A 25,183-nucleotide genomic window follows, 5' to 3' on the forward strand; every position below is an offset into this window, starting at 1 on the left:
TCTGTACTGTCCACATCGGCCCTCCCAACTACCCCGGCACCCGACCATCTACGCCGGGGATTTTAACTGCCAGCACACCGACTGGGGATACTCCCACACAACACCGGATGGGGAGACGCTGAGCGAGTGGGCCTCCAATGCCAACGCCCATCTCCTGTTTGACCCCAAAGAGCCACCAAGCTTCTACTCCTCCAGATGGAACACCTTCACCAACCCAGACCTCGCCTTTGCTGTGTTCCACAGTAATGACCCGATGCCAGAGAGAAGGGTCATTGACAGGTTCCCCCGATCACACCACCGACCATCTGTCATCAGAATACCATCACTGGTGCAGCCGGTCGCAGGGAAGCCTGTCAAAAGATGGAATTTCCGGAAGGCCAACTGGCATGCTTTTTCTGTTGACACAGAGAGAAGATCTGTCACCCTCCCGGACCCAGACACTCCTAATGTGGATGCTGCATATGCAGCCTAGTGCTGACAGGGGCAGCGAAGAAAACCATACCACGAGGCTACAATGCAAACTACATCCCGGGTTGGAACGAGGAGTGCAACCACCTCCTGCGAGCCCACCAGCAGGCTAGCTCAAGAGCTGAAGTGGATGTGACAGCAACGGCACTGCTTGAGAAGCTGGACGCCACTCGCAGGGCTAGATGGACAGAGGTCGTCGAGTCGATTGACTTTACTTACTCCAGCCGTAAAGCGTGGCAGACCATAAACCAGCTCTCAGGAAGAAGTACACCGCCTCCCAAGTGCCCTGTGACAGCAAACTCCATCGCAGCCCAACTCCTGAAAAATGGCCGCTTCCCAGACGCAGACAAAGAGTTTGCCCGCTCAACATCCCACGAGGTATCCACACTCAAAAAATTGAAACATTGACTTTAATTAAATTTATTTTGTCAACAGGTTCCACATAAGTGTATTATGCTAGTTAAAAGCAAAAATGTTAAGTTCATCTAACTTTATGAACTTGTATTACATTAACACAATGCTAATTGACCCAACTAGATAAAATGACTTCTGTTCAACAAGAGATATTTAAGTTTATCCAATCGAATTCAGTTATGTTATATGGACATAAATAATATATATACAGGCTACATGTTTTACATTTGTCCTTTAAACATATATTTTATTTATAGAAGTAAAATAATAAATTTAAGTTCAATGTATAAAAATAGGTTTTCATCCAATTTATTTTATACTAATTAGTGTGACCTAATTCTAGTTTGTCAACAGGTTCCACACAAATGAATTTCGTACACCCAACATATATTTGTCATTTCCTTTATTAAGCGATATTTATTGAACATGTTGTTGCCACTTGGTCCAAAATAAAACCCTAACAGATATTAGGGTGCAGCATGGTTCAACACCAACAGTTGCAAACTGCTTTTATGCAATCCAACAATCCAACAGGCTTGCAGTTCTCAATTTTTTGTTTTTGTAAAAGCATTGTAATCTAACCATTTTTAATATTGTGGAGGGAATACCCTGAAATGTAATTATATTGACAAACATGTCAACTTGTTTTGCATCGTTACCCAACAGTAACAATTATAAACTACCTTGATGCAGCATAAACAAACAAAACATCCCTGATTTGTCAATATTATTGTGTGACAATATAACAAACTTGTAGTTCTCTTTTTTTTTAAACAGCATAATAGTCAAACTATAACAACATGTGCTGCTGTCAACCTTTAATTTAGTAGTGTGGAAGGAAAACATTTTTACAAGCATGTCAGCTCGTGTTGCAGCCACTACACGAAGTTCTTATGGTCCTCTGGTTATGAAAGAGTTTTCAATATCTACGTAAACAATAACTTCAGCTACAAGATTTGCTATTTCTATTTCCATTCAGTTGTCAACAAATTTGGTGCTGCATGGTCTCTCACTTAACTTGTCACTTCAGCATCCAAATCAATGTTTGGTTCATTCATAGTTTGTTCTTGAGCATTTGTACCTTGGCTGAGAGTCTGCCAGCATCCAGCTGAAGGAAGAGCTTTTGAAGTCCTTCAAAGAAGGTCTTCAGTTCCTTAGGATAACTGAGGCTCAGTGCATATATTACACCCATTAAGAGTGCACATGCAGAGGTGACGTCTCCCAGGTCATGAAGAACTTCAACACCCTCGATCACTATTCCAACATCAGCTGGAGGAGTGGTGGCATCACCTCCCTCGACTTTGATGATGTAGATGCCAAGGGTAAGTTGCTCAAGCTCCCTCTGTGCAGCGGTGCCAGCAGTATCCTTTACATAGGGGAGAAAGAAAGGACACAACCAATCTATGAAATCACAGATTTTGTAGGTATTCCAAAGATTAACTTTTGCCTTTTAGGTTTCCTTTTAATGAAAATAACTAGATACTTCAGAAAGTGCTATTTGTGTAAAAATAAGATAAAGCAGTGCTGAGTGATTCCAGCAAAATTTTAGAGAATGAATCTGTCACCTGAGTTATTTAATCTAATATATATATTTCTTAGAGTTGGCTGTTGTTACAGCAAAATGGAGCACTAACGAAGCTTCACCCAGGGCACCAACGAGCCATCAACGTCAGTGGCTTTGGTACCACCCCCACAGAGGTTAAAATTTAAAATTATTTATTACAGGTAGAAACTAAACTATTAAAATTACCAACCAGGTATTCTTTGAAGAGGATGTTCGGGTCTTCGTTGAGGTAGATACAAAGCGCCCTGAGGATGCACTCCCTCCTCTTTTCAACAGTTTCATTCTAAAGAAAGAAAAAAATACAGAGATATTATTCTGACTGTTAACTTGTCAAAACTGACTCGCTGGGGCGGCTAACAGTGGTTAGAGCAGTCGCCACATGTAAAGAGGCCGAAGGTCCTCGAGGCAGCAGCCGCGGGTTCGACTCCCTTTGCTGCATGTCTCCCCCTTTCTCTCTCACCCCATCTCATATCTGTAGCGATAGCAAAACATACCCGTGTGATTGGGACCAAAATCCTTCTGATGGTAGTCCCTGCAGAGCCTCCTTTCTTCTTGAACACTTTGATGAGCTGGGCAGTGTGTTGGTCAAGCTGTGCATGGAACTTTGAGACAAGGGGACCAGTAGTGATCCTCACAAATTCTGCTTCCACCTGAAAACATAATGTCCACAAACAACATATTATTGGTACCTATTAAAGCATTTAACATTTAAAACAGAAATACTTTCACAACAATGTACAAAAACAGGTTGTACTGTAGTATAACAGCCTTTCCTGTGTTACATTTTACACAAAATGATTAACATTCCCATGTGACTGGAAGCCATTACAACTCTCTCTCCCCTGCCCTCCATGTCTGTCACTATGCAATATAGCAGAATTGCAAAAAATAAATAAATTGAAATTGTTGACTATAGCCGATTTAAAAAGCATTTCATACCTCTGCGACAGTGAAGAGTCCTGGCCATCTGATCTTGAACTCCATGATCATGGGCTTGTCTCTGACGACCTCTTGCCTTCTGTATGCGAAGGTCTTAGCCATCTTTTCTTTGACAACTTTATCATTATGTCTCTTCTTGACAAGGATATGGGTGCCTGCGCCCATAATGTGGATGACTTAATCCGTAATGTTTAAGCAACTGGCCTCTAGTTGAGGTCTTTGAACTGCAACCTTTACACTGCCACATTCAAATCTGGGAGGCAAAAAACAAAAAATGATATATTGGTAAAGGAAACTCAATTTGTAAAACAGTATTAAGAAAGAAAAGTCTGACTGTTAACATACCACGGGCAAGCTCAGCAGTGCCGTCTAAACCACATCGATGAGTTAGGAAACAGCTATCACATCCAGGATCTGAAATTCATCATGTTAATCCATAAATCCATCCATTCATGTGGATCCATACATTAATGTAGTTCATTACTTGTTTTAAAGAGAACTAGAAATCTAAAAAATAAAAACACATTAAGAACGAGAGCAAGAGAATTAATCTGTTACCTGATAAATGTTAATTAAAATAAAAATACTGGCAACACAATTCACTGTATTAAAATCACTAGTTGTGATCATACTTGTTATGAGTACAGTGCTATGGGCAGACAGGAGGAAGAATAAGGAATAAGGGCTTCTGGCCCCAGTAAGTTAGCTGTCCTGGATGTTTACAATATCTCTCTCTGGTAACAAGTATGTGGGCTGTAGTGCTGAGCTAGCTCGATTCTCATAATCAGCTTTTTGCTCTGGGCTCACCGCGAGGTTGGGAGCAGAGTGCCAGTAAACGGCTAAATCGACCTTAGTATTCTAACAACCGTTAGCTGGTGACTACATCTTAACCTCCAAGCATTACGTTTTCTTCAGACATCTGGATACGACTTTAATGCAACGTTAAATAGTTCGGAAAACTCGGACACAGCGGTGCGCCCCGCTACCGCCTCTTCCATAGGCACTGAATGGAACGGCCGGTTCAAAGTGTTTTACCGCGTATCATGTGTAGGGGCCTTAAAGGCCTACTGAAACCCACTACTACCGACCACGCAGTCTGATAGTTTATATATCAATGATGAAATCTTAACATTATAACACATGCCAATACGGCCGGGTTAACTTATAAAGTGACATTTTAAATTTGCCGCTAAACTTCCGGTTCGAAACGCCTCTGAGGATGACGTATGCGCGTGACGTAGCCCGGGGAACAGAGGTATGCCTTCCCCATTGAATACAATACAAAAAAGCTCTGTTTTCATTTCATAATTCCACAGTATTCTGGACATCTGTGTTCGTGAATCTGTTGCAATTATGTTCATTGCATTATGGAGAAAGAAGCTGAGCAAGCAAAGAAGAAAGTTGTCGGTGCGAAACGGACGTATTTTTCGAACGAAGTCAGCAACAACAGTACACAGCCGGCGCGTCTTTGTTTACATTGCCGAAAGATGCAGTCAAGATGGAAGAACTCGGATAACAGAGACTCTAACCAGGAGGACTTTTGACTTCGATACACAGACGCCTGTAGAGAACTGGGACAACACAGACTCTTACCAGGATTACTTTGATTTGGATGACAAAGACGCAGACGTGCTACCGTGAGTATGCAGCTTTGGCTTCTAAACATTTGATCGCTTGACCGTATGTGCGCAACTTTTTTTTTAGCGTATGTACGTAACTTTTTTAAAATATATAAGCTTTATGAACCTTGGGTTAGGTGAACGGTCTTTTGGGCTGAGTGATTGTGTGTGTTGATCAGGTGTTTGAATTGTATTGGCGTGTTCTATGGAGCTAGGAGCTAGCATAGGAGCTAGGAGTTAGCATAACAAAGACGTAGGTGTTTTTATGCAGGATTAATTTGTGGCATATTAAATATAAGCCTGGTTGTGTTGTGGCTAATAGAGTATATATATGTATTGTGTTTATATACTGTTGTAGTCATTCCCAGCTGAATATCAGGTACCGTGAGTATGCAGCCTTGGCTGCTAAACATTTGATAGCTTGACCGTATGTGCGCGTCACGTACATAACTTTTTAAAAATATATAAGCTTTATGAACCTTGGGTTAGGTGAACGGTCTTTTGGGCTGAGTGATTGTGTGTGTTGATCAGGTGTTTGAATTGTATTGGCGTGTTCTATGGAGCTAGGAGCTAGCAGAGGAGCTAGGAGCTAGCATAACAAACACGTAGGTGTTTTTATGCAGGATTAATTTGTGGCATATTAAATATAAGCCTGGTTGTGTTGTGGCTAATAGAGTATATATATGTCTTGTGTTTATTTACTGTTGTAGTCATTCCCAGCTGAATATCAGGTCACCCCCGGCTCTCACAGCATCTTCCCTATCTGAATAGCTTCAACTCCCCACTAGTCCTTCACTTGCACTTTACTCATCCACAAATCTTCCATCCTCGCTCAAATTAATGGGGAAATTGTCGCTTTCTCGGTCCGAATCTCTCTCACTTCATGCGGCCATCATTGTAAACAATAGGGAACTTTGCGTATATGTTCAATTGACTACGTCACGCTACTTCCGGTAGGGGCAAGCCTTTTTTTATCAGATACCAAAAGTTGCGATCTTTTATCGTCGTTGTTCTATACTAAATCCTTTCAGCAAAAATATGGCAATATCGCGAAATGATCAAGTATGACACATAGAATAGATCTGCTATCCCCGTTTAAATAAAAAAAATTCATTTCAGTAGGCCTTTAACTTCGGCTAGCGCTAGCGGTTAGCATTCGCGGCTAACACCCGCTTCCCAGCTCACCACAACGGCTTTACTGCTCGTTAAACATAACCAGATGCTCCCGTTGTTGGTGACATTTACCCTTGACAAATGCCACTGGTGCTTTATTTTAGTAGCTAACCTACCTGCCTGGGGGTGGACGGGGTAAAAGCAGACCGAAGGTAGTGTAGTTTTATCATGCACTGGCTACTGCTCTCTGAAGCACAAACACAACGGAAATATAGAAGTGTTATATCACAAACACACAATTAAATCATGCTCAATATGTAAATAATACAATAAGTATTGATGAAAAATGCCCTCCTACCTCTCAAGCCAGAAACGCAGACAAATGGTGACGACCGTTGGCAAGTTCACCGGCAAAAACAAGAAAGTTGATTCAGAGTTTGCGCACGTGTAGTGTGAAGCATTTGAATTTTCTTCTTACTGCCACCTTCTGGATGTAATAAGTATTTCAATCATAATTCACTTCAATTAAATGTTTTGTGATCAACCAACGCATAATTATTTTGTACACATAACCAAAGACACAATTACATGGACTTTATTAGAAAAAAATATTTTAACATAACAAAGACATGTATTTTAAGTAAACTGAAAACATAAAAATTATATATAGTGCACAACACACCTCATTCACTTTTTTGAGTGTGGAGAGGATGATACACAGCCGAATTGAGCCAGTAGTTGACTCACAACTTCCAAGGGAACAGGCTGGCTTCCGTCGGGGCAGGTCTACAGTGGACCAGGTAACCCTTCTCACACAAGATCTCGAGGACAGCTTCCAGGCCAAAACCAAAGCTGGGGGTGTACTACTGGACCTGACTGCTGCTTACGATACCGTCTGGCACGGCGGACTCCACCTGAAGCTGCTGACAACAATCCCGGACCGTCATATGGTCAACTTCATCATGGAGATGCTGTCAAACCGCAGCTTCATTCTCCAGACCAGTGATGGCCAGCGCAGCAGGCTCAGGAGGCTGAGAAACGGGGTCCCACAAGGGTTTGTCCTCTCACTGATGCTCTTCAACATCTACATCTTTGACCTACCGGTGACGACATCTAGAAGGTATGGATACGCGGATGACCTAGCCATCATGCTACACCGGCCCACATGGAAGGCGGTTGAAGAGGGTCTCAATCAGGACATGGACGTCCTGGCTGCCTACCTTCGAAGCTGGCGACTGCAGCTCAGTAAGGGAAAGACTGTATCAGCAGCATTCCACCTCTGTAACAGGGAAGCAAGAAGGGAGCTGGAGATCTTAGTGGACAACAAACCCCTGGAGTTCCAGCAGGCCCCAAAGTACCTGGGCGTACGCTTGGACAGGACACTGTCCTACAAACAACATTTGGATGAAGTGAGGGCTAAAGTAACAGCAAGGGTCTCACTCATCCGGCGCCTAGCTGGTACAAACTGGGGGGCCTCGGCCAAGGTACTACGTATCTCCACACAAGCCCTCGTATTCTCTGCAGCTGAGTACTGTGCCCCAACCTGGTGTAGAAGCTCACATGCCAAGAAGGTCGATACGGCCATCAACAATGCCCTCCGGATCATAAGTGGCTGCCTGAAACCCACCCCCGTGTTCTACCTGCCAGTCCTAACAGGGATAGCGCCAGCCGGCCTACGGCGAGAGGCCGCTACCCTCGCCCTGGCAAGTAAAGCCCAGGAACACAGATGGCACCTCCTCCATGAAACCACCACCATGGCAACACCTCCAAGCAGACTCAAGTCCCGCCACCCATACAATCAGGCCGCACAAGAGATGCTTATTTCCATCCCGGAAGATCTGACAACCAAAGCCTGGCTGGCAGCGGAATGGAAGCAGGAGTGGGAGTCAGCAGGACAGACATGCCTACACCTTTACATCCAGGATCCTGGAGGTGGCGTGGAGGGAGAAGATCTACCTCGCGGGCAATGGACCCTCCTGAACCGCCTTCGCACAGAGGTTGGTTGCTTCAAAGCGTCCATGAAAAAGTGGGGCCTAACAGACAGTGCAGCGTGTGAGTACGGGGAGCCTGAGCAGACTGCCGACCACATCATCACCACCTGTCCCCGGCATAGACCACCTTCAGGGGCGGTATAGCTCGGTTGGTAGAGCGGCCGTGCCAGCAACTTGAGGGTTGCAGGTTCGATCCCCGCTTCCGCCATCCTAGTCACTGCCGTTGTGTCCTTGGGCAAGACACTTTACCCACCTGCTCCCAGTGCCACCCACACTGGTTTGAATGTAACTTAGATATTGGGTTTCACTATGTAAAGCGCTTTGAGTCACTTGAGAAAAAGCGCTATATAAATGTAATTCACTTCACTTCACTTCAGAGGAGGGCCTCTTCCAAGTGGGACCTGAGACGAGGGAGTGGCTACACGACACGAAGATGGACATATGAAGACGATACACGAAAGAAGATCGATGAGAAAATGCATTTTTAGACAATATGATTTGCCTGAGCTGCTAGGAAACACCGTGAGTAGCAAGCGGCACAAAGTGGATAAGAAAAGACAGAATTTTTATTTAAAAAAAAAAAAAAAAATTTTAATACTTGGGACTTCCCGCGGGCCTGATTTTGGACGCGAGCCGTAGTTTGGGGACCCCTGTCTTAAAGTGTAGTTTTATAGGCTTTTATTTATTTATTAAGTATGTGTTGTCTTATTAAATGCATTACTGTAATTCAAACGTGGTGTTTGTTACCTCATTACTGATCACACACTACTAATTGCATAGTCATATAACTATAAAGGCTCATAATAACGGTATAGCTTTAAGATGATTAATTACGTAGTTTAGTTAAATATTTTTGTTACGTTGGGGTCACTTGGCTGCGCTGGTAGTGTTCCCTCCAACGCAGAAAACAAGCTGGAGCCGCGTCTAAGTAGGATTTTGGTTTTAATTATTATTAAGGCAGGATCAAAAATATAAAACTGAGGACGCTAACAAACGTGGAGCTAAAAAACCAAAATGTCACCAAGGGTGAAAAACGAGGAATACTAGTGTGTAGAAAAATCACTAGAGCGAGGAGAAGAACCAGGAGAACATAATTGTTGCGTTATAGCAAACATTGACCCAGCAACTAGTGCTTGGTGACAGAAAACTATAAAGGGGAGTGATCAACCAAAACACCTGGTGGGAACACTAATTGCTAAACAAAGACAGGTGAGGAGAATCAGTACCCATTGAAACCAACAGTAAACAGGGAAAGAGGGTGCACCCAGGAAACAGACTAAAAATGGAAAACTACCAAACATAAATCATGCCAATTTTGTCCTTGGGGGTAAATTTTTGATTATTTTTGGCCATACGTTTGTTTGTGTTAGTCTGATTATGTCATGACCTGTGTCTTGTGTTGTGTTTGTTGTTATTCTTCTTATTGTAGTGTATTTTTACAGTATGTTTCCAGTGCTCCTAGTCCTGCATTGTTTATTTTCCAAATGCTAGGAGAGCTAAGCATTACACACCGGCCTCTGGTGATTAGGACACACTTGCTGTCAATCCCAATCATGCCCATTTTGATACATGCTTCTTGGTCGCCACTGGCGACTGTTAAGTCGGTTCGCTTGATGATACTATTATGTTTTGCATGCTAGCGTTACGCTACTGTTTGCAGTCCATGTTTTTGCTCATGCCATGCTAGGCTTGATGTGCGCTTCCCAGCGGCAAGACTGTGGGGTTTTTTTGCCTTGTTTTTGGATAAAATATATAATTCTTACCTGCAAGCTGCCTGCTGTCCTCCGCATCTTGGAAGCGCAAACACCATATTTCAACAATGAGTAGCTAAAGGACAAAAAAGTCCTCAGGGAGTTAAGTGTGAATAAAAACACTATGGATTCAAATTTTGTTCTACTTTTTTTGCTCAAATCTCTTAATTGACTTCAGTCCTAAATAAAAATAGCAAACATTTTTGGAAGTTCTAGCCCTTTTGAATGTCCATTTGATCAAGTTGTCTTTTCCGAGTAAATAGGGCATATGTACTTGTGTAAAGATCAGGCTTAAATACACATAGGATTAGCAATAAAATTATATTTGATGCGTTAATATATTTTTGTAGAGTGAGATTCCAAAAATGTGTTAGCGGTGTAGTATCATAGGGACAAATAAGTCCTGTTGAGTACCATTGTAATTACAATGTTTCACTGTACAGTCCGTACACAATATAATTACACATTTTATTTTGGATAAAAAGAGTAAGCTTTGTCATATTTATTGGTGTTTGGAATAATATGGGACATTTTGGGTCAAGTCTTTCTCACAGGACACCGGACCTTGGCTTCCGGTGGGGGAGGGGTGCTACGTAATGACGTAACAGTCGCTGATGGCCATGGCGCTTTCGACTTGCAATGAAAAGCAAAATAAATTATTAGGAGCACGAACAAAGTTCCTTGTTGTCGTCTTTTTTTTGTGGCGTGCGTGTATGTGTGCTGCACACGTGGAGAGACTGGCCCGACAAATACTCGCCTTTGCTTCCAAATGAAACCCTGAAATGAGAAGATGCATGAATACATTGTAATGACTGTACATGTCATTATAATGGTAGTCAATCAGGACTCATTTGTCCTTATCATACATTGTATTCCTTTTATTGTTGGATGAACTCACAGCGTGGTGTGTTGAACTACACTGGACCTGGCGGAATATAAATTATGACTGACATTATGCATTATTTTGTATTCAAACTCAAATACTACGGCTTTATAAATTGCATAAACAATTGTAGCATCACGTTCCAACTGAATCTGTGAGAAACCGGCAGATTGTTGTACCCAAAATAACCACTAGATGGCGACAAACACAGATTGATACAGTCACTATTTCACACAGCAGCAGTCGACAAGTCACAAAAAGAATCTCTAATAACGCAGCGAACTTGAATCGATTATTTCAATAATCAATTAGTTGTTCAATTAATCGGATAAAACATACTTTACAGCCCCGATGTGTGTTGTAGGGCAAATGGTTGAAATGCAAAGATGTTTCTGCTTGCCATAACCTTTATTCATTCCATTTAGCTTACTTTATCTGTTATTTACCTTATTTTGACTTTAATTCACATTATTTACCTTGGTTTGCCTCTATTTACCATCCTTTACCTTCTATTTAACTTGTTTACCCTCTTCTACTTTCTTTTCACTTTTTATTTGCCTTATTTTACCATTTTACACCTTCTCTTACCTTGTCATTTGTCTCCTCTTACCTTTTTCGTTTACCTTTTGTTATCTTATTTTACCTTCTACTTACATTTTCTTTACCTTCTATTTACCTCATTACAATATATTATGTTCTTTTATCTTTTCCTTATCTTTCTCTACCTTCCATTTATTGTTTTCACCTATAAATTTTCCTTTTTTAAACCCCCTGTTTACCTTGTATTATCTTCATTTACCTTCTAAATATCGTTCTTGACCTTTTATTGCTTGCATACCGTCACATGACTTCTTCTCAGAAGTGAAAAAAAGTGGTGGTCAACCAAGCCAGGATGGCTGTTGTGCTGCAAGCGGTGCACACACTCTAAAAGTATGCAAGGGTCCTAGACATACTTGCCAACCTTGAGACCTCCAATATCGGGAGGTGGGGGGAGGGGGGTGTTGGGGGCGGGGGGCGTGGTTATTTACCACTAGAATTCACCAACTCGAGTATTTCATATATATATATATATATATATATATATATATATATATATATATATATATATATATATATATATATATATATATATATATATATATATATATATATATATATATATATATATATGTATGTATGAAATACTTGACTTTCAGTGAATTCTAGCTATATATATATATTTATTTTATTTACATAAAAGAAATACTTGAATTATCTATCCATTAGAGGGCAGTATTGTCCTGTTTAACTTCTCTGTTCATGACTGAGAAATCATTTCGGCCACCGTGTTCAATGGAGAAGTCTGTTCTACATATTTACAGGCAACATACACCTTCCCCTTCGAACTGTCCTGGATGAACTGACATTCTTGTTTCCATTCGTTTTGGAACTTGCAAGCGTATTTATATTGTGGTAAAGCGGACGTGAGAATAGGCTGTCCCCACTCAGTCTCAGGTCCGCATTGAGCTGGAGGGGGCGTGGCCTCCAGCTCCGGCTGAATACCGGGAGTTTGTCGGGAGAAAATCTCTGCCGGGAGGTTGTCAGGAGAGGCGCTGAATAACGGGATTCTCCCGCTAAAAACGGGAGGGTTGGCAAGTATGGTCCTAGATCTTCCTGCAAAAAGCAGATATGAACAAAAATTAAATGATGCAATGGAATAGATCCACATACTTTATCAAAAAAAGACTTGTCGCGCGATACCAAGGATTATCTGTCGGACTTCCCAGACATATCGAACCATCTGGTACTGCAGATGTCATTATGTACGACAAAACAGATGAAAACTTGGAAAAGCATGGAGGCTTCTTTGTGTGTGGCTGGGTCAAGGAAATTGTGTTTTTAAGACTCTCCTGGATAAATATGCATCGTTCTTGCTCGGATAATGTTGCAGTTCACCATTTAAATTTGCGTTTACTTCCATGTTTACTTGCCTTGCACGCGCTAGTTACGAGTAGCGTGTCTTTCCCCGTCTCTATCAAAATATAACTATAGATGTAAACATTGTGTATGTGCTGAAAGCTTCATTTATAACTGCTGCCTTTGGTGAAACCTTTTTTGGGTTTTGCTCACATTTTCTTTTCTTTTATTTAGACTCCCCATATCAAGTTAATACTTAAATGGGAAACACTAAACATTAAAAGTACATCAAACAAACCTTTAACGTAGTGATCGCTGCATTCTTTGACTCTGCTCCCTTGGACTGGAGGGTGTGCCATATTTCTCGTAGTCGGTCAAATCTTGCACTCGTCCTCCCTTCTTGATTATCTCTCTAGGAACTCTGAAGAAACGTGTATCCTTTTCGCGATTTGAACGGTTCCTACAGCTGAAACCAACGCAAGCATAAGGCATTTTTTTTCGAGAAAGGCTAATTGGCGCCTAGTACCCCAGAACTAACGCTGGCTGGACCACCATTTTACTTTTTATTAATCTTATTTTACCTGTTATGATCTGTTGCCTGAATCATGTCATGTTTTGTTTAGTTTTGGACTCCCTCAGTTCCTGTCTTGAGCACCACTGGGTTTGTGTTTTGGTTGCCATGGGTGCAGACTGGTTTCACCTGCCTCTGATTAGTGTTCGGCACGCTCACCTGCTGCCGGGCACTAATCAGAGAGCTACTTATTCCCACTGTTCGCCACACTTGGTCTGGCGTCCTTGTTTGCTGTATGCAACACGTTTTGTTGGGTATTTCTATGTTTTCTAGTTCACGTGCTATCAGAACACTGTTCTGTATTTTTGTGTTTTGCATGAATAATGGGCAATAAATCGTTTTCTTACCTGCACGCTTCGTCCAGAGTTTTCCGTCTGCATCCTGGGAGAACGACCACGCAGTAAAATGCGACCCCGACGTGATATTACCTTCCTTTACCTCCTAGTTAGCTTCTATTATCTTATTTACCTTTTTAATCACCTTTACCTTGTATTTAACTTATATTATTCGTTTTTACATTTTCATCACTCAAACGGTTAATCAAAAGGAAACAGTATAAGATCACCACTTTTTTCTAATCAAATTAATTCATTTAATTGATTAATCGTTGCACCCCTACACATAACACTCTTAAAAGTGGCATAATCTTGTCACTTTAACTTTAAACAAATTATTTACTTACAATCTTTGCTTTCTGACGTGTATAAAGCAGTAGTTCTTAACCTTGTTGGAGGTACCGAACCCCACCAGTTTCATATGCGCATTCACCAAACCCTTCTTTAGTGAAAAATAAAATGTTTTTGTTTTTCAAATTCAAGACAAAGTTATTTGATTTTGGTAACACTTTAGTATGGGGAACATATTCTAAGTAACAAAGACTTAATTTAGAGTTATTTGGTTAGGGTTAGGGTTAGAGGGTTAGGGCCAGGATTACAGGGTTAGGGTTATAATAAGGCCATGCCGAATAAGGCATTAATAAGTACTTAATAATGACTAGTTAAGAGCCAATATGTTACTAATTTGCATGTTAATAAGCAACTAATTAATGGTGAATATGTTCCCCATACTAAAGTGTTACCATGTTTTTTTTTACTGGTGCATAAAATGAACCGTGCATGAACATCACCTTGTTCAAACAACAAAACCAACACAGTGCATAAACTCACAACAAATTACACACCTGCAAATCAGTGTGACTTCTGCTGTTGCCGTATCCGTAATACACCGATAGGAAGAAGTTTTTATCTGAGCCCGACTCACCGTACCCCTAGGGTTCGATCGAACCCAGGTTAAGAACCACTGGTATAAAGGCTAAAGACACGACACGTGACGGACATTCACTGTGTGTTCAGTGGCATGACAAAACAGAAGATTAGTTTCCCATCATGCAGTTCCACATACGCTGTCAAAATAAAGCACACTGGTGCAATACAATTGTCAACTTCCTGTCAAGATAACATGCAGGGCAGAGCAATAAATAATTATCTGGGCAGAGCAATAAATAATTATCTAGACAGTTTTATTCTAACTTATGTTGTTAAAACACACTAATTATGTCTGAGTACGCCGATGAAATAAAATGAGCCTAAGTGAACGTGTTCAATTCCTCAATTTCTTTATGATATGACAGGGCATGTGTGAAGGTGGGGCCTCTCTGGAGCTTTTTAAAAAATGTGTGAAAATGCTAAAAGACTGGGAAAAATATATATTTTTTGTTTTAATATGGTTCCTCTAGGAGGACAAACATGAAACGAACCTTCCTAATTGTTAGAAATCCCACTGTTTATACTAAACATGCGCGCTGTTTTGTCTTACTAACATCGGCGGTCCTTGAACTCACCGTAGTTTGTTTACATGTACAACTTTCTCCGACGCTGCCACAGAAAGACGTGTTTTTTGCAACTTCTTCTTTGTCTCATTTTGAACACCAAACTTGTTTATGCTGTGCGTGAATGCACAAACATGAGCTTTGTTGATGTTATTGACTTGAGTGGAGGCATATTTGGTCGGTGCATGACTGCAAGCTAATCGATGCTAACATGCTGTGAACGACTCTGACCGTCGTCCGGGTTCGCAGGACCATCAAGGAAGGACATTGCTTCGAGCATGGTTGAATTCTTTATTTCTCAATAAAGCCGAAGCTTAGTTCGGGTCGCTTTTCAGCTGCGCCTCCCTCTGCTGCTCGCCTCGCCGTCTGCTTTCAGCCTTCCGCGTCTTCGTCTCGTTCTCTGTCGCTTCTGCTCTGCATCCACTGCTCGCCGTCTGTCTCTCGCTCTGTGTCGCGCCGCATCTGCTGCTGGCTCTCCACCTCTCTCTTTCCCGTCAAACACTGCGAGGGGATTAGCTGATTGTGACCAGGTGCGCGATCCCCGCACCTGGTCACAATTGCGGCGTTTCCTTTAACTTGGACACACATCTATACCTTTGGCCATTCTAAGCCAGTAATTTCCAGGAACTATGTCACCCTCTGAGAAGCCTCCATCTTACTAATGTTTTCCAATGTTGTAAAAATGTGTAGAACAAATATTACATTTCTGTCAATGAACATTTGCGTCAGCCTGCGACACATTTGATAGTAGGCTTTTATAGATAATATAGACACATCATGTGTTGCATTCATTATAAGACTTGTATGAGGCTTTTAATTTTTTGTGGCTTCAGACAGATTCAAAAAACAAAATGTTTTATATTCTTTCAACATTTTGAGTTGCTGAACCCTCATGTGAAGACTTTCTATCCCAATCATCAACTGAAGTAAAACAAGTGAAAATATTCTAACAGTATCAAACAATTGTTAAAAAGTTTAGCTTATTATGCAGTCCTCCAGGATTCCATGGGCTTTGTTTGTTATTGTTCTGGCCTAAAATGCATGAAATTGTGGCAGCTTTTCCAGAAAGTTAGGGCAAAAGTTGTGATGTTTTTAAGCTTAATCTTTTCGATAACAATAAAGGGATCATATCATGATTTTTTTTCTACTTTATTCATTGTGGTCTACATTAAATGTCGTGGTGGTTCTTTGGTGAAAAAATGTCATAGATTTTGTTTTACAGACCTACTTTTAAGCTATTTTGTTCCTCCCTGAGAGGCGAAGTTGTTTGATGCAAATTAACTTCTCACAACGCCGCCTCACGCTGAGTGTGCATTTGCCCCCGCCTGGGTAGAAATGTTTTGTTGTTTTTAACTCTCTTGCTTTTATTGTGCAATTTGGACATCGATGACTGCTGCCAGCCATCGAATAGAGGCTCAAGGCTTCAAGGTACGCTATGAGCACTTGTCCGCTACTAGCGACATCGCGAACGTAATAACGCATTATATTACTAACTGGTCCATTGCCAAACACAGTAGGCACTGATCAAAATAAAAATAGTTAGAAAAAAAAAAAAAAGATTTATTTTGCGGGGGACGATGATGTTAATGTCATACATTACAGAGCTAAGTTAGATACACAACAACTCATGCTAACATATCATTCAAACATTTCTAGCCTACTGTTACTACTTACCGTCTCCTCCATTACCATAAATAATAGTCACTGACCGCCATTAAACGTAGTTTTTCGGAAAATCATTCTTTATTTTGCCGCAGGACGGTGACGTTAATGTCTTACATTAGAAAGCTGAGTTTGCTACACAGCAACACGAGCTAACAATGCTAACATATCATTCAAACATTTCTAACTTACTGTTAATACTTACCGTTTCATTGTCTCCTTCATTGCCATAAATAGTAGTCACCAACTACCCCATTAAACTTATTTTTTCGGTATAATACATCTTTTTGTGAAAGTTTTTGGTTGAAGCAGGACTATTCTTTGCACACATTCGAAGCGACTTTTTCACAGATGAAGGCACATTGCCACAAATGATAAAAGTTAAAAGTAAGGCACTTTTTTCTTTAAAATGAGGCTGAAAGTACAGTGACTTGCGCTGGTTAAAGCAAACAAACAACAGCATTTTCTTCCATTGGGTTTCATCGTCAGCATGATGTAACACAGCAGATTTTACATACAGTACATTTAAATTGGCTGAGCCACGCAAGGATGTTTGGGTAAATGTCTAACATATATGGATAATCTGCTGACCTCACACTTGGTAGGAAGGAAGGCAAGATTGTTTTATAAATATCTCTGCAATGCTTCCACGGTTTGATTTCTATTTTTCGTGACTTATGCAGATCCAAAATACACATTAGAAGTTACCATAAGGTAACGAAAGTTGGTTTTGCATGACAGGGACCCTTTAAATCAACTTGTGATTTTATGAATTTGTTATCACTGTTTTAAGTGTTCCTTTGAACTACAAAAAACCACAGGATTTCATTACAAATTGGAAAACAAACGCTGTATTGATGTTTTACTAATTGTATACGGCAGTCTTAAAACTAGACACTAGGTGGCAGTAAAAGCACATACTCAGAGCTCATGGTCAAAGTACTGTACTGTTTAAATTCATTGTAAATCATAATAACTATATTACAGAAAGAAACACCAAAAAAGGATTCCTTATTATCCGCTGTCTGGTTTGTCGTACACAAGTTGCAGACATGCTCTATGTATGTTTTACTCTTAAAAATAATTTGTCCGTCATTAACATTCATCTATGTTCAAACACATTTACCCCAGTTCTTTAGGAGAATGTGTGATCTGTTGAGAGCGATATGTAGCGGTAATGTTAGTTTGTAAATGAGAGACAATAACAGATCATCATCACATTTCTCATGAAAATATGTTTTTAATTGCCCTAATTAGGATAATTACAACTTAAATAAACATATAAATTAGTGTAAACTACGACGTTAATATTGTAGCGTCCCGGAAGAGTTAGTGTTGCAAAGGATTCTGGGTATCTGTTCTGTTGTGTTTATGTTGTGTTGCGGTGTGGATGTTCTCCCAAAATGTGTTTGTCTACTTGTTTGGTGTGTGTTCACAGTGTGGTGCATGTTTGTGACTGTGTTAATGTTGTTTTTATACGGCCACCCTGACTGTGACATGTGTGGCTGTTGACTAAGTATGCTGTGCTTTCACTTGTGTGGTGTGTTTAAAAATTGGCTTGATCATTAAAAGTTGAACCGATCGTTCATTGGGTCAGCATTTCTTGACATCTTCAAGCAAAGACATTTGTCAAACCCGTTCAACGCTACATTGGTGTCAGAAGTGGGATGGCTTTCTCAAAGAAGCTTGAGGATCTCATCAAGTGCTGGGAGAATGCACTTCCGGATGAAGACCGACTACCTCGTCACCAGGAAGAGGAAAGGAACAAGCGCCGCCCTGGTGGATTGGAGGCTCAACTACCTCACCACCAAGTAAATGAGAGGAACCTGCGCCGCCCTAGTGGACGGGAGGCCCATCCACTTGGAGGAAGAATGGAAGCTCAATATGATGGGACAAGATTGGAAGCTCAACCAGATGGAAGAAGTGCGCCTCGTGTTGGAAGGAGTGCCTGGCGAAGAAGTGCCTCTCCTGCGGTGATGGTGGACACAAATTCCCTGCGAGATGACTACAGGCCAAGCATCGCCACTCCAAAGCTTCCTCACTATAGTGGAGAAGGCTCTATTGAATCCTTCCTCCTCCAGGTCCAGCTAGCAGCACGTTTGAATGGCTGGTCTGATGTGGCAACCGCAGGGCATGTGGCGCTGTCCCTGGAAGGCCCAGCCTTACAGTGTTTGGTCGATTTACAAGAGGAGGAATTGGCTGATTGGGGGGCCATGCGCGAGGCTCTTCAACGACGTTACGGGCGACCAATCCATGCAGACGAAGCACAAGAGCAGCTGTATAAGCGGCGACGCCTTTTGGGAGAAAGTCTCGGAGCTTATGCTGCGGACCTTCGCCATCTGGTGCGAAGGGGTCACCCAGCGTTCCCAGAAGTATTACAGGAAGAGCTCACCGTACAAGCCTTTGTCCGTGGTCTACAGCCTGAACGACTTCGGGAACATCTCAGACTGTTTGCTAAACACTCTCTCTCTGCCGCATTGACTGAAGCCGAACGTGTGGAGCACGTCCTGTTTCCAGATGGCCGCCGTGATGTTCCGCGAGTCCGCCAGGCTGGATGGGACGAGACCGAACGAGAGGGAACCGACCAAGTGACTGCAAGGCCCCGGCCACGCTTCTCCCAGAGAAGGCAGACCGAAGTGAACTGTTACCGCTGCGGTGTCCCTGGCCACATTGCAAGACACTGTCCAGCCCCTGCCCCCATTGACGTTGCCGCTGAGGTGTCGTCAAACTAGAGAGGGGTGTCAGTGTCGGGGAACTGACACCCGGGATGGTTTCCATTGTACCCGAATGTGACGCACAGCGCTTGGGCCGCCTGGGCAGGGCCCGGGGGCTATACCTGGAATGCGAGCTTGATGGAACAGTCTGCAGAGCCCTGGTTGACACGGGGTCCACTATCTCCATCATCCGGCCGGGTGTCCTTCCCCACTTGCAGCGCAGCTTGCCATCAGGCTGGACAATCACCAACGCCCGAATTACAACCGTCACCGGTAGCAAGGCTGCCATGCTGGGCCAAGGGACAGTGTGCATTAAGGTGGCGGACCAAGAGAGACGACACCCATTCTGGCTGGCTGACATTCAAGACCCCTGCATTGTTGGGCTTGACCTGTTGGAGATGTGGGGAGCTGTGGTCGATGTGCCTAGGGCCACGCTTCATCTTGGTGAGAAAACAGTTGCCCTCCAGGGTACTGATGAGCCAGGCGCCTGCAGAGTGACAGCCCCCACAGAGCCATCCCCGGCTACGGCCTTCATGGTGGACCAGGAGAAGTCTCAACCTAACCCTTCTACTAATAGACTGCCTACTATAGAGACCCAGCAGGCTATTGCAGAACTGTTAGAGCGAAGCAGTCAAGGCCTGGATACCACCCAGCAGGAGCGACTGAAAAGCTTACTGAATGCCTTCCAAGACATTTTTGCAGCGAAAGATGAAGACTGCATGCACACCAGTCTCGTACTCCACGACATTGACACAGGAGACGCACGACCAATCCGGCTACACCCACGCCGTCTGCCCCTTGCCAAACGAGTGGCTGCCCAGGAGAAAATCGAGGAGATGCGCCAGGCGGGCGTCATCGAGCCCTCCAGCAGTCCATGGGCAGCACCCGCAGTTCTGGTCAAAAAGAAGGACGGCTCGTGGCGGTTCTGCGTCGACTACAGACGGCTCAACGATGTAACCCGCAAGGACTCCTACCCGTTGCCGCGCATAGATGATGCGCTGGACTACATCACTGGCTCCTCCTGGTTCAGCTCCCTGGATCTCCGAAGTGGCTATTGGCAGGTGGAGTTGGCCGCCGAAGCTCGACCAAAGACAGCGTTCACAATAGGTCAAGGACTCTGGCAGTTCAAGGTGATGCCGTTCGGGCTTTGCAACGCACCTGCCACGTTTGAACGGTTGATGGAGAGAGTGCTGGCATCCATCCCCCGTGATCGCTGTGTGGTGTACCTGGATGACCTCCTGGTGCATGCTGCAGGATTTAAAGGGGCTCTACAGAACCTCCAGCATGTGTTCCAGGCCATTCGTCAGGCTGGGCTGCGATTGAACCCCAAAAAGTGCCATTTGCTTCGGCGTGAAGTTTCCTTCCTGGGGCATGTCGTCAGTGGGCAAGGTGTTGCTACTGATCCAACCAAAGTTGCCACTGTCCGTGACTGGCCAGCGCCAAGAGATGTTAAAGAGTTGCGGAGTTTCCTGGGACTGGCATCCTATTACCGGAGATTTATCAAGGACTTTGCAACGATTGCTGGCCCCTTGCACCAGCTCACACACAAGGGACAGTTATATGAATGGACTGACAGCTGCAATGAGGCTTTTGCACAGCTGCGAGAGGCCTTGGTCCGAGCCCCAGTGTTGGCCTACCCAGACCCCAGCCGACCTTTCGTGGTCGATACAGATGCCAGTGATGTCGGTGTGGGGGTTGTGCTGTCACAGGAAGGGAATCACGGCGAGCAGGTCGTGGCCTTTTACAGTCGGGGGCTGAGCAAGCCAGAGCGGAACTACTGCGTCACCCGTCGGGAATTGTTGGCCATTGTCCTGGGCCTTCGTCATTTCCGACCCTACCTTTATGGTCAACGGTTTGTGTTGCGGACAGATCACGCCTCCCTCACCTGGTTGCTGAACTTCAAGGAACCCGAGGGGCAGCTGGCCAGGTGGGTCGAGATCTTGCAGGAATATGACTTCACGATTTCTCATCGACCAGGCCGCCTGCACGGCAACGCTGATGCACTGTCCAGACGGCCCTGTGAGGAGGCGTGTCGTTTCTGCCAGCGGGCGGAAGAGCGGTGCATGCCAGACCCATCAGTAGCTGCAGTCAGGCAACATGACATCACAGTCGACCTGGACAGCTTCACCCCCCAACAATTGATCGACCATCAAAGACAAGACCCAGTGCTTGAGAGAGCTCGCAGCTGGGTGGGGGCACAGCAGCGGCCGGAATGGACCACAGTGGTGCACTTGGATACTGAGACCAAAGCACTGTACTCCCAGTGGGACAGCCTCCTGTTGTCTCGCGACCTGCTGTATCGTCGCTGGGAAGCTCCGACAGGACAACATGCTGCCCTCCAACTCGTGGTGCCCCGTGTGCTGCGGCCTCAGGTCCTCGAAGTGATGCATGGCTTCCCAGGGACTGGCCATTTTGGAGTGACCAAGACCTTGCTCCGACTGAGGCAGCGTTTTTACTGGCCGGGCTGTCGCCGTGACGTGGAGATGCACGTCCACCGCTGTGATGCATGCACAGCAAAGAAAGGCCCCACACGCCGCTCCCATGCTCCCCTACAGCAGTTCCAGGTGGGGGCCCCCATGGAACGAGTGGGTGTGGACATTCTAGGCCCATTTCCGGTCACTGATAGTGGAAACCGTTACATCTTGGTGGCCATGGATTACTTCACGAAGTGGCCAGAAGCGTATGCGGTACCCGACCAGAGCGCTGCAACAACGGCAGAGAGATTGGTTTCGGAGATGTTCTGCCGATTCGGAGCTCCAGAGGAGTTGCACAGCGACCAGGGACGGAACTTCGAGTCCCAGGTATTCCAGGAGGTGTGCCGTCGCCTGGGTGTGAAAAAGACTCGCACCACGCCGCTGCATCCTCAGAGCGACGGGTTGGTGGAGCGTTTTAATAGAACCTTGGCCACACAACTTGCCATTCTCACCGACAAGCGGCAGAGAGACTGGGATTTACACCTCCCACTCATTCTTTGGGCCTACAGGACAGCGGTGCAGGAGTCAACACGCTGCACCCCTGCATCATTGATGTTTGGTCACGAACTACGCACGCCTGTTGATTTGGTTTTTGGCCCAGCCCCAGAACCAGAAGTGAGAGGAGCGCCGGGCCTGGACTACTACTACAACCTTGTGGAGCGGCTGCGGGAGGCCCACGATTTTGCCCGCACCAGCCTGACGGAGGCTGGGGCCCAACAGAAGCGGGCATATGACCTCCGCAGTCGAGGCCAGGACTTTGAACCAGGCGCGCATGTCTGGGTCTACAACCCGGTGAGAAAGAAAGGACTCTCCCCAAAGCTCACTAGCCACTGGGTGGGACCCTGCAAGGTCCTCCAGAAGTTGTCCGACGTGGTCTATCGGATACGACTGGCACCTCGGAACCGGCTGGTGGTGCTGCACCGAGACCGCTTGGCCCCATACCAGCCATTGGACCAGAGCCGGGGGCACTTGGAGTCAACCACTCTGCCAGAGAGGGAGATACCCCCAGGGAGCAATGAGGATGCTGAGGTAATACCCCCTTCCGACCTACCTGCAGACAGTGGTAGCAGCCAGCCGCCATCAGAGGGGCGTCGACGACGCCGGTTGCCTCAGCACTTGCGGGACTTTGTGATGAACGCATGGGCTGTTGGGGACAACGAACCCAGCTAGGTGGGGGCTGTGTAGCGTCCCGGAAGAGTTAGTGTTGCAAAGGATTCTGGGTATCTGTTCTGTTGTGTTTATGTTGTGTTGCGGTGTGGATGTTCTCCCAAAATGTGTTTGTCTACTTGTTTGGTGTGTGTTCACAGTGTGGTGCATGTTTGTGACTGTGTTAATGTTGTTTTTATACGGCCACCCTGACTGTGACATGTGTGGCTGTTGACTAAGTATGCTGTGCTTTCACTTGTGTGGTGTGTTTAAAAATTGGCTTGATCATTAAAAGTTGAACCGATCGTTCATTGGGTCAGCATTTCTTGACATCTTCAAGCAAAGACATTTGTCAAACCCGTTCAACGCTACAATATTCATATACCACATTACCCAGAAGGGTTAGCGCTGTGGACAGGAACAAGAAGCAAGTCTGAGCGATGCGGTAGGACGACAATTGTGTCGTTTGAGCAATAAAAAGTTGATACATTGTTACACGTCGCTGTTTCTGCTTCATCCACACAAGAAACGAACATGTTTTGATTCGACCGTTGACGTGCGTGTTTGAGTGCCGCTCAGAGACGAATTAGATTGTTCAAAATGACGCTGATTGGCCAAAATATGTGGGGAAGTTGCGGTCATTGGACAAAGTTGAGAGGCTGCGCATGTTCACAGCGATTGGTTGAATTTGGCGCAATTGTTTCCTCGCAAAATACTGGAGGTATTGTTTATGAAGATGGAAATAGATGGAAATATGGTGATTTTTTTTGTGAATAACATTATCCATTGTCAATAGGCAAATAAAAATATATTCTTAATCATTGTTAATATGAAAGGGACAAGCGATAGAACATGGATGGATGGATGATGTTAGTGTTTGTACTGTACAGTTTTGAAAAAAGAGAGACTGTAGTAATAGGAATTAAACATCATTTGTCAGTCTTTGTTTGCTAAGTAAAAAATAGAAATAACTTTTTTTGCCTCTTATTTAAATCCTATATTTTTGCCCTTAAAGTTCTCCTGTGTCCAATAACTTATTTTTCTGAGTTTGTAAACAACAACAACAACAACAACAACAACAACAAAACACACGTGTTCATAAAAAATATTGATGTAATCACTGTAGTATCAACTCTTTACTGATACTATATTTGGTATGGTTACTGTTGATATTTGCATCAATCTGCCCACCCCTGTTTACATTCAATAGCTCTAGCTTAGTGATTAGCATGGCTTCTTGTATTCTCCTATGGTGTGTAGTGTAGCATGTTTAGCTATTGCTTGTCCTCATGTCCTCCAGGGATAATGACAGATGTAAGAAACCCAAAAAGTAAATTTTCCGGAGATTAGTGAGCCGCTATCTCACTAGCGAGGATGCTATATTGTAGGGCTGCAAATCTTTGGGTGGCCCACAATTAGATTCAATATCGATTCTTGGGGTCACGATTCGATTCAAAATTGATTTTTTTCAATTCAACGCGATTCTCGATTCAAAAACGATATTTTCCCGATTCAAAAGGATTCTCTATTCATTCAATACATAGGATTTCAGCAGGATCTACCCCAGTCTGCTGACATGCAAGCAGAGTAGTAGATTTTTGTAAAAAGCTTTTATAATTGTAAAGGACAATGTTTTATCAACTGATTGCAATAATGTAAATTTGTTTTAAATATTAAATGAACCAAAAATATGACTTATTTTATCTTTGTGAAAATATTGGACACAGTGTGTTGTCAAGCTTATGAGATGCGATGCAGGTGTAAGCCACTGTGACACTATTGTTCTTTTTTATAATTTTTTTGTATTAATTTTTTTATAAATGTCTAATGATAATGTCAATGAGGGATTTTTAATCACTGCTATGTTGAAATTGTAACTAATATTGATACAGTTGTTGATAATATTCATTTTTGTTTCACTACTTTTGGTTTGTTCTGTGTCGTGTTTGTGTGTCCACTCAATTGCTCTGTTTATTGCAGTTCTGAGTGTTGCTGGGTCGGGTTTGGTTTTAGAATTGGATTGCAGTGTTATGGTATTGCTGTGTATTGTTTTGTTGGATTGATTAATTAAATTTAAAAAAATAAATAAAAATGTAATTAAAAAAAAAAACGATTTTTAAAAATTGAGAATCGATTCTGAATGGCACAAC

At 43.5% G+C, this 25,183-nt stretch overlaps 2 protein-coding genes across 3 annotated transcripts in view; one reads left to right on the forward strand and one right to left on the reverse strand.

The window, feature by feature from the left end:
- The first annotated feature begins 714 nt into the window (after positions 1-714).
- sytl2a (synaptotagmin-like 2a) overlaps positions 715-25,183 on the forward strand; it is an 87,296-nt gene continuing 62,827 nt past the window's right edge. For both annotated transcript variants that reach the window (XM_062048263.1, XM_062048265.1), the window contains exon 1: positions 715-846. The gene's annotated coding sequence lies outside the window, so the exon portion shown is untranslated. The remainder of the gene's footprint in view (positions 847-25,183) is intronic.
- Positions 1,937-3,535, reverse strand: LOC133649942 (uncharacterized). The gene is made up of 4 exons (XM_062046659.1): positions 3,386-3,535; positions 2,941-3,096; positions 2,637-2,729; positions 1,937-2,248 (listed from the first exon to the last, which is right to left on the reverse strand). The coding sequence occupies exons 1-4, from the start codon at positions 3,485-3,487 to the stop codon at positions 1,937-1,939; spliced, it is 663 nt and encodes a 220-aa protein (XP_061902643.1). The 5' UTR covers positions 3,488-3,535.

The sequence above is a fragment of the Entelurus aequoreus genome, linkage group LG05, assembly GCF_033978785.1.
Source record: "Entelurus aequoreus isolate RoL-2023_Sb linkage group LG05, RoL_Eaeq_v1.1, whole genome shotgun sequence".
Taxonomy (NCBI): domain Eukaryota; kingdom Metazoa; phylum Chordata; class Actinopteri; order Syngnathiformes; family Syngnathidae; genus Entelurus; species Entelurus aequoreus.